Source organism: Tamandua tetradactyla, chromosome 16 (genome assembly GCF_023851605.1).
Source record: "Tamandua tetradactyla isolate mTamTet1 chromosome 16, mTamTet1.pri, whole genome shotgun sequence".
In the NCBI taxonomy this organism is placed as follows: Eukaryota; Metazoa; Chordata; class Mammalia; order Pilosa; family Myrmecophagidae; genus Tamandua; species Tamandua tetradactyla.
Window position 1 is genome coordinate 24,160,898 of NC_135342.1, and position 10,801 is coordinate 24,171,698.

General features: G+C 40.5%; 1 protein-coding gene across 1 annotated transcript in view; it reads left to right on the forward strand.

Moving 5' to 3' along the window:
• FCGBP (Fc gamma binding protein) overlaps positions 1-5,305 on the forward strand; it is a 39,689-nt gene extending 34,384 nt beyond the window's left edge. Inside the window, exons 18-20 of the mRNA XM_077131868.1 lie at positions 2,372-2,755; positions 4,794-5,059; positions 5,150-5,305. Coding sequence (XP_076987983.1) covers positions 2,372-2,755; positions 4,794-5,059; positions 5,150-5,159 — 660 coding nt within the window. The 3' untranslated portion in view covers positions 5,160-5,305. The remainder of the gene's footprint in view (positions 1-2,371; positions 2,756-4,793; positions 5,060-5,149) is intronic.
• The last annotated feature ends 5,496 nt before the right edge of the window (positions 5,306-10,801 follow it).

Consider the following 10,801-nt stretch of genomic DNA (forward strand, 5'->3'; position numbering starts at 1 on the left):
AAGTCCCAATTAGGGTCCCTGGCCTGAGATCCAGGTGTTGGCAGGGTCACGCTGTAGGGGAGAATCCCTTTCTCGCCCTTTCCAGCTTCTGGTGGCTGCTAGCACTTGTTGACTTGTGGCCGCATCACCCCAGTATCTGCCTCTGTGCTTACCTGACCTCCTCCTCTTCAGCGTGTGCCGGAAAATCCCTCCTGCCTCCCCCTTAAAAGGCATACATGCAATTACATTTAAGGACCACCTGGTTAGTCCAGGACCATCTCTCCATCTCAGAATCCTTAATCACATCTGCAAAGACCCCTTTTCCATATGATATGACATTTCAGGTTTCAGGGATTAGGACTTGCATCTTTTTTTTCGAGGGGGGTGGTGGGGAGGCAGGGACATGATTCTGGCTACCACAGTCCTCTCCCAGAGCTTCAGTTCCCTCGTCTGAAAATGGGGTTACATCTTTACCCCTTAGGCCTCAGGTGCCTGAGGATTGGAGGAGATTGTGTACCGCAGGCACCCACTGAGCACAGGCCCTTGCCCTCCAACGTTAAAACAGCACTGTAGTTAGCAGAGCTCGTAACTGTGTAACCTAATAATGTTTATTGAAAGTTTAATTAAATAAAAGTTCATAGTTGATTTATTTTTGTTAATAATACATTTTGAACTCTTACCATGTCCCAAGTTTGTTGCAAGTTTTAATTCGTTTAACAATTGCAACAGTCCTATGAGACAAAATAAATATTGTTATGTTCTGCATTTTACAGATGAAGAAATTGTGGCATAGAGAAGTTGGCCCAAGGGTACCCATTAGCAAGTGGTGATACTGGGTTTCACACCCTAGCAGCCTGGGTTAGCCTTCTTAAGCACTAAGCCATCCTACTTCTCCAAAAACATACATACTGGATAAGGGAAAGGTGGATTGCACGTACCCCTTCATTCATCCCAGGTTTACAAATGCCTGAGAGGTAGGCTAGAGGGTCAGGAAGTCTAGGACTTCTGGCGAAGGGGACTCTAGCATTCAGGTTTCACTGCCTGCAGGAAGCTGTCCCTGATTCCTTAGGCCGGGTTAGGTACCTCATCTGCACCCCCAAAGCCCCTTGTGCCTCCCCCACCCTGTGCCTGTGCTGGAAGTTTTCTTGTAATTCTGATTTTGTGATTCTGGCATTCAAGGGAGAGGTCTGGGCTGGCGACATACGTGTGGGAGCTATCAGTGTGGAGATGGAATTTATTTTATTACATTTATTCATTTCTTTTAAAGTTGTTATTTAGAAGGATTTTCAAACTAAGAAAAACTGCAAGAATAGTACAAAGAACTCTTGAACATTCTTCACTCAGGTTGTGCAGTTGTTGGCATTATGCCATATTTGCTTTATCATCCTCTCCCCCCCATACATACACATATATTTATTTTTTGAATAATTTGAGAGTATATCACAGGCATGATGCCCCATTACCCCTAGATACTTCTATGTGAATTTTCTAAAGATAAATTAACTTATATGCTCACAGGACCATTATCAAAATCAGGAAATTAACAATGATTCAATACTATTGTCTCATCTACAGGTTTTGTTCAAATTTCACTGGTAGTCCCAACAATGCCCTCTCTAACCATTCTCCCCCTGGGCCAGGGTCCAATCCTAACTCACATGCAGCTTTTATTTTTCATGAGATGAGATTGGATAGAGAAGAAGAAAGGTCTGAAGATGAGCCCTGGGCAAGAGAGTTTTAAGGATTTGAGTGATGGGGAGGAATTTGAAAATGAGATTAAGAAGAAATAGCAGTTCGTGTAGAAGGAAAACAGGAGAAAGTAGATCCCTGGAATTGGGATCTAGGTTCTGTGGGTTCCAGGGCTCTGGAGCATCTCCACTGCCTGTTCCTCCTTGTGTCAGTTAGCATCTGCTGGTTTATGAACCACCCAAAATGTAGTGCCTGAAAAAACCACCATCACAGTTCTGTGACTCTGCAACTTGGGTTGAGCTCGGGTGGGTGGACCTTCTGCTCTCTCCTGGACTTACTCATGTATCTGTAGTTACCTAGTAGGTCAGCTAAAGGCTGGCTGGTCTAGGGTGGCCTCAGCTGAGATAGCTGTCTTTGTTCCAGCAGGTCAGCCCCAGCTTTTCATTATAGTGACTGAGCCAATGAGAGAATAAAGTGCATGGTTTCTTGAAGTCTAGCCTTGATACAGCATTGCTTCAGTTCTTTCTTTTGTTTAAAGTATAATCATGAGGTCAGCCCATACCCATGGAGAGGGGAAATAAACTCCACTTCTTAATGGGAGTCACTGCAAAAATCACTCTGCATGGATATAGCATGGGTGAAGGACTGTGGCCATTTTTGCAACTCACCAAACCACCGTAACCTAGTCCTTTTCTGTGCACAGGTGAACTCCTGCCTGATGTCCCCTGACTGCAGCCAGCGCTGCTGCTGTTCCTCACGCACTGGCCTGACATGCCAGGCAGCCAGCTGCCTACCAGACCAGATATGTGGGACCCACGCTGGGGCCCGGGAATGCCTGGCCCCCCATGGTCTCTGTTCCCTCTATGGGGGCACCAATCTTACCACCTTCGACGGGGCCCACAGTCCCATCAGTTCCCCGGGCGTCTATGAGCTCTCTTCTCGCTGCCCGGGACGATGGGAGACCATCCCCTGGTACCGTGTGGTTGCTGACGTCCGGCGCTGCAGTGGCAAGTCTGAAACTGTGGCCCAGGCTCATATCTTCTTCCAGAATGGGCTGGTCACTGTGAACCCAAGCAAGGGTGTGTGGGTAAGCCTGGGCACATGTCTCCCCTGGGTTTTCTTTCTTTCTATTGCAGCGTCCCTCTATTCCTGCCTCCTTGGCTGCCTGTCTGTCTTACCATGTTTTCTTTATCCAGGTCTCTGTGATCTGGACTTTGGATTTGTCTCAGTCTTTCAAACTTAGGCCATTTTTGCTGGCTGAGTTCTTAAGGAGTGAAAATACATTCAAGTAACTTAAGATTTGATGATGGTATGAATCAAGACTCCTTTGGTTGGAAATGATAGAAAACCAAACTCCAGTTGCCTTAAGCAAAAGAGATATTGGTTCTCATAACTAGAAAGTCCTAGGATAGAGCCTAGGATTGACTGGATCATGCGCCCTGGCAGTATTATCAGAAATTTATCTCTCTGTCTCTTCTACTTGCTGTTTACCAAATCAGTTTCATTTTAGGCAGGCTCTTCCCTCACACAGACAAAGATGAGTTCTCCCAGGAAACCGTTCTCTATACAACAGACAGAAACTCTACAGAGGATTTCCAAAACAGCATTCCAAACTCAAGCCACCTCCCTTCATGGCCTATAAGGCCTTATGTGATCTGATTCCTACTGGTCCCACCAACCTCATTCCCTACTAGCTCCAGCTACACTGGCCTTTTTGTTATTTGTACAGCATAGCAAGCTCGTTCCCACCTCAGGGCCTTTGCGTTTGCTGTTCCCAATATCTTTCTCCCACATTTTCCAAAGTTGGCTCCTTCAGGTTTCAGTTCTGGGATTGCTTCTACAGAAAGGCTGCTCTACTTACAGAAGCTCTCCCTCTCTATCCCTGCCTTGACCATGCCACTCTCTTTTATTTCCTTCAAAGTGCTTATCACTGTCTGAAGTTGTCAGTTATTTCTTTGTATACATTTGTTGCCCTTCTCCATCATTCGAATATAAGATTTAGGTGGGAAGGTATTCTGCCCTCTTGGTTACCCCTTTGTCCCCAGTACTCAGATCAGGGCCTGGCATCTAGAGGGTACCTAGGGAAGATCTGGTTTTGTAAATGAACTCCACTCTTTTTATCTGTGCCAGGCCACATTCTGGGTAACAGAAATGACTCAGACCCAGTTCTGATGCTTGAGATGCTTGAGATGCTTGCAGTCTGGTGGGGCTTTCCATCTACCTCTCCATTATATTTCATTCCCTCTATCCATACTCTCTCTTTCTCTTCCTCCTTCCATCCTTCCATTTTCTTTCCTTCTCTCCTTCCTTCCTCCCTTCTTTTCCTTCTACTCACCCACCTTCTACTCATCCATATATCCATCCATCCATCCATCCATCCATCCATCCATGCATGCATCCATTCATCCATCCATCTTTTCAGCTGTCTTCATATCTACTCACATATCTCTCCAGTCATGTCAGAAAAAAGACTCAGAGACACAATCATTTAGGAAAAATGAAACAAGACAAAACTTTTTTTTCAGAGAACGTTCACTGAAGACTTTAGAAAGATTAATTTATCAACTGAAAAAGGCAATATTTATTTAAAATAAAAAACTTGAAAAGTTACCAAGGTTACTGAGTCCACAACCTATATAAAGAAATAGTAATTCTCTTATATGAATATTATATCTGCTCATTTCATTACTTAACTGTAGACATGAGCATCATGAAAATAAGGGCTAGAGTTGATTTTGCTAGGGAATCAGGAACTTACAGGATATATTCAGGGTTCTTTTATTTAGAGAACTAGAACCAGACAGGATGACCTTGGGGTTTGTTTGTCTATCTTTCTATCTGGTACAAAGTGTTTTTCCCCTGACCTTGAGATGTTGTAATGCATGCCTATCTATCCATCAGTCCATCTCTCCATCCCTCTATCCATCCATCCAAATCTCCAACTATCTTCTCACGTATCCATTTTTCTGTATAGTGCCTCCATTCATCTCTTTCAGCACCTACCTCTCTGCTTTTGCTCCTTGAACCTATGTTTCTTAGGGTATCAATCTTACTAACACCCTCAGCTTTTCTGTGGCTCTGGTCTCACCTCTGTGTTTGTCCCTGCCTTCCCCACTCTGCACCAGGTGAATGGTCTCCGAACAGATCTCCCGGCTAAGGTGTTAGAATCTGTTTCTGTAAGTCGGACATCTGATGGCTCTGTGCTAGTCCAGCAGAAGGCCGGGGTCCGGGTGTGGCTTGGGACCAATGGGAAGCTGGCAGTGGCAGTCAGCGATGACCATGCTGGAATCCTGTGTGGGGCCTGCGGAAACTTTGACGGGGACCGGACCAACGATGGGCTTAACGGAAAGGTGGCGATGGAGAGCTGGAAAGCACAGGACTTCTCCCCATGGTGAGGGACACCTGGGTACTCATGGAAAGGGATCATTCAGGGTGGGCACTCGGTCTGCAAGAGGAGGTACTAAGCATCTGTCTCTTGCAGTCATGGCTGAGTGGCATTCCACCAGGAATGAAGACATCAGGACCTGATCCCCAGGAGGTTGCAGTGGCTGAAGGGTGTACCCCTGCTCCACTCCTTTTACTGAGTGACTGAAGGTGAATGTGAGAGCATTGAATAAATATCTTAAGCTAAACTTCACCCAGAAGTGTCTGACTCATCCCCTGTCATCCAGCTCCCTGACTTTCTCCCTGCATAGCAGGCATCAGGTGCTTGGGGAATCTGGCACATGATGCCTATTTATTTGGGGTAAGAGGATGGATGTATGGATGAATAGAGAGATGGATGGAAAGATGAGTAATTGGATGGATGGATGTATAGATGAATGGGTAGAGTGGGAGAAGAGTAAGTAGAGAAGGGAGAAGATGGTGTTATCAGGGGAAAATAAATGATTAGAACGGATGGATGGGAAGATGTTCTTGATTCCTCCCTCTCTCTTCCCCTCCACTCAGTTCAAATCATGTTGAATTGTTTCAGAATATACCCGAAATCTCCTTTTTTCTTATGTTCACTTTCACTATCTAGTACAAGTTGTCATCTTCTCCTTTCAGTGACTCGGCTACCTATTCTCTTCTCCTTCCCTCCTGTAATCTATTCTCACAACCACTAGAAAAATCTTCTAAAAATGTAAATTGGATCATTGGTTATAAATTTCTCTTATAATAAAATGAAATTCTGTCACCTTGTCCTACAAGGCCCTGCTAGCCTCTCTCAAATCATTTCCTATCACTGTCCTCCTTGCCAGTTATGAAATGGGAACCTGATCTTTCCATTTATTGAACATGAAAAATGTTCCTGCTCCAGTCCATTGCAGTGTGCTTTTCCCCCAATTACATTGCTGGCTTCTTCTCACCCATCCTTCAAATGTAGACTTAAATGTTACTTTCTTAGAAAGGCCTGCCATGACCATCCCACCTAAAGTGAATCTCCTGTTATCCTCCATCTCAGCCTCTTGCTTTCTTCTTTACTAGCACTTATTACACTTTATAATTACTTTATTTTAATTTCTGTCCAATTAGAAATAACTTCAAGGGAAGAGACTGAATCTGTCTCATTCAGTACTTTATTCTCAGCATCTTGCACAGTAAATATTTGTTTAATGAATACATGACCAACAACAAACTTGGACAAGAGATTTGCAACATACCTGATACAATCTAACATACCTAACAAAAGATTAATATCCATAATATACAAAGAGCTCCATGAAATCAATAATAAGAAAAACAGCTCAATTAGAAAAAAAATGGGGTGATGATATAAATGGGCAATTGACAAAAGAAATCTAAATATGTTGAATGTATATAATATGCCAGGTTCTTCATTAATGGCATTTCTGAACTTCATAATAACCCAATGAAACAAGTATAGACATAAAGAAATATATTAAATACATATGTTCAAGGGCAGACAGTTTGCAAATGATGGAGACAAGATTTGAATCCAGGTGTGTCTGGCATCAAAGCCTGTTCTCTCCACTGAATCTTGCTTTTGAATCTCACCTAGATTCAATTTCTTCTCAAGAAAAAGACTAAAGAGGTCCTTAAAAGTTAAAAGAAAATGAACAATCCAATAGAAAAATAGGTAAAAGATCTTAATAGCTCATAGGAAAAGAAATACAAAGGCCCTTAAACATAAGGAATGCTCAATCCTGCCCATCTTAGGAGAAATGCAAATTAAACTACCCCAAAATGCTACTTCTCACCTACCAGGTTGGCAAAAATACCAAAAAAATTGACAACATAATTTGTTGAAAAATTTGTGAGGAAAGGAGCACTGTCATACATTATTGGTGGGAGTGTGCTATATAAAAGGGTCAAAGATGGTCCCTGTGGATTGGCCTTCTGTGGCTCCCATATTGTTTACTTTATCAAAGCAGGCTTGGTCCATTAGTCCCAAATCCACTGGTGATAAACTCAGATTTTTACACATCCAATTGCTTAAGATACAGCCCAAATATAAGTATATATTTTAACCCTTTAGAACCTTTCTACTTTGCATACTTATATTTGCTCATCTATTAAAAGGTTGGATAAACAAAAAAACTAAATGATTGCTTACAAAGGGAGGGAAGCAAGACTTCTGTGAATATACCTTGTTAATTAGCTTTGGCTTGGAAATTATGCACATGTTTCACATAAAATTAAATTAAAAATTAACAGCAAAGTAAACTAATCGTATTGTTTATCAAGTTGCTGGCAGGTCTACTCTGAGAATATGATAGCTTCAAATGATTTTAAAATACAGTATTTCGATTACACTCTCTGTATTTTAAGGACAGACAGAGCAGAAAATAACTCCTAAACAGAACTGAGTAGTTTTATTTAGTACAGAAGTGCTATCGCAATTTTGAAACCATAGTAGGTATATTTTAAGATAAAGCAAATAAGTAGTTATATTAATATCATTAAAGCATTAAGATTTTCAGCATATTAGAAAACATACATAAATAAAAACTAAACAATGTTAAGTGAAAACCACATAATCTTACATTTGAATTGGTAATACTATGAACACAATTCTCTTTCTGATATATGTTTGCTAGCACCACTTAAAAGGCCTAGTAGTAGCAAAGGCAACCCAATATGAATGAGAACCCTGAAAACCCACATAATGGCCTACTAAAGAATTTATACTCATAAATTTGACAATTTAATAGGCCAATCCCTCAAAAACAGCAAGCTACCAAACTCAACCAAGATTAGACAAATAGCATTCATATAACCATTAAAGAAACTGAATTCATAATTTAAAAACTCCAAAAAAAAAGAAAGCTCGGGTCCAGATGGTTCCTTTCACTGGTGAATTCTATCAAACACTTAAAGAAGAATTAACACCAATTTTACACAATCTCTTCCAGAAAACAGAAATGAAAGAACACTTGCCAATTTATTTTATATGGCCAATATTATTCTGCTACTAAAACCAGATAAGATGGTACAAAAAAAAAAGGAAAGAAAGAAAACTACAGACCATTATCCCTCATGAACTTAGATGCCAAAATCCTTAACAAAACATTCACAAACCCAATTAAACAACACATAAAAGAATTATATACCATAACCAAATAGAATTTGTTCTAGATGTGCAAGGCTGGTACAACATTTGAAAGTCAATCAGTGTAATCACCTTATCAGCAAGCTAAAGAAAAATCATATGATCATAATAATTAATGAAAAAAAAAAGCATTTGGAAAAGTCTAACATCCATTCCTGATAAAAACTCTTACCAAATTAGGAATACAGGAAGCCTAATTCAATTTAATAAAGAGCATCTAAATAAACCCTACAGCCAACATCATACTCAGTGGTGAAAGACTGAATCCTTTCCCTTAAGATGGGAGCAAGGAAAGGATTTCCACTCATAACTCTTATACAACAGCATGCCCAAAAGTCTAGACACTGCAGTAAGGCAGGACAAAGTAATAAAAGGCATAAGGACTGGAAAGGAAAAAGTAAAACTGTGCCTATTTGCAGATGATATGATTGCCTATTTTTAAATTCCAAGGAATTGTTTTAAAAGCTCCTAGAACTATTAACTGAATTCATCAACATCACAGGCTACAAAATAAACACCCAAAAACCCAGTCACATTTCTATCTATTGACAATGAACATGCAGAAGCTGAAATAAGAACACAATATCATTTACGACTGCTTGAAAGAAAATGAAATATTTAACAAAATACGTACATCATCTGTCTGGTGAAAATTACAAAATGCAGGTGAAAGAAATCAAAGATGACCTAAATAAATAGATAGACCATGTTCATGAAAGAAAGACTTAATATAGAAAAGCTGTTAATTCTCCACTATCCGATCAAAATCCCTGCAAGCTTTGTAGACAGAAATGAGCTTACTGTAAAATTCATCGGAAAAGGCACAGACCCCCCAATTAGCTAAAAGAATTTTGACAAAGAAAATAAAGTGGGAAGAATCACTCTACCTGAAAATAAGGCTTATTATACAACTATAATAATTAAGACATGGTGCTACTGATGATGGAGAGACATAGATCAATGGAAGAGAATAAAGTCTCCAGAAATAGACCCACGCAACTCTGCTCAACTGATTTTTGACAAGGTGCAAAAGCAAATCGATGGAGGAAAGTCAGGCTGTTCAACAAATGGTGTTGAGCAACTGAACACAGGTAAGCATATGGACTGCAGCCGAAACCTCAAAATGGATCTTAGACTTAAATGCAAATCATATAAGTATAAAACTTTTAGAAAAAAAAGAAGAAAATCTTCAGGATTGAGGGCTAAGTACAGCATTCTTGGACTTGACACTGAAGACACAAACCATAAAAAGGAAATTTTGATTTTCCTTTCTATAGTATCAGAATAATACTGGCCATATAACATGGAACCTTTTCTCTTTGAAAGTACATGTGAAGAGAATGAAAAGATAAGCTACAGGCTGGCAAACCTTATATCTGATAAAGGACTAGTAATTAGAATATATAAAGAACTCTCAAAACTTAACAGTAAAAAAGCAAACAATGCAATTTAAAAGACACAGAGACATTTAATCAAAGAGTATAAACAGATGGCAAATAAGCACATAAAAAGATGTTAGACATCATTAGACATTAGGGAAATGTAAATTAAATCTGCAGTGAGATATCTTTGTACCTATCAAAGTGACTAAAATTTTAAAAAAAATTAGTAACACCTCCAAATGCAGGCAAGGATGGAGAGAAACTGGATCATTCATACATTGCTGATGAGAATGTAAAATGGAATAGCCATTCTGGAAGACAGTTGGCAGTCTCTTATAAAATTAAATACACAATTATCACCTGACCCAGCAATTGCACTCAGGAATCAGTGTCAAAGTCCTGATTATGCTATTGTACTCTAGTTTTACAAAATGGTACTTTTGGGGGAAGCTGGGCAAAGTCTACTAGAGAGCTCTCTATAGTATATCTTACAACTGCATATGAATGTAAAATTATCTGGATCCACTGCTTAGAGCCTCATAAGGCTGCAAGCAAGGTAGTGCCTAGGCCTGCAGTCTCACCTGGAGCTCAGGATCCTCTTCCAAAATAATTCTGGTGTTTGGCTGAATCGAACATTTTCTGTTGCAGGAGCAAGGCCCTAAGCAACCAGATGAACCCCTCACCATAGGCAGTTCATAACATGACCTTTTCATTTCCTTCTGGTCAGCAAAAGAGTACTCATCTTTCAAAGGCTCACTTGATCAGGTTAGGCCCACCCAGGATAGGCACCTGCATTACATCTGCAAAATCCCTGTACTTTGCCATGAACAAGGAGTGTACATCCATCAGAGGAGTGATAGCCATCACACAGGCCTCACCTATACTCAAGAAGAGGAGATTATAGGGAGCACGTAAACTGGAAGGGAGGGAGAGGATTAGAACTTTGGGTCTATCTTAGAATTCTGACCATCACACTTATAAAGGAGGAAACATTAATTTTCACTCTACTTTACAAAAGAGGAAACTGGCTCAGAGAGTTAGTCACTTGCCCAAGATCATACAGCTTATAAATAGCGGAAACAGGAATCTAATATAAATGTGTGAGACTCCAGAGCCCACAGTCTTAAGTGCTTCTCGGTGGGGACTCTGAGCTGTGCAGCTGGCATCCTGAGCCTCCTGGAAGCCCCTTTGGAATGTA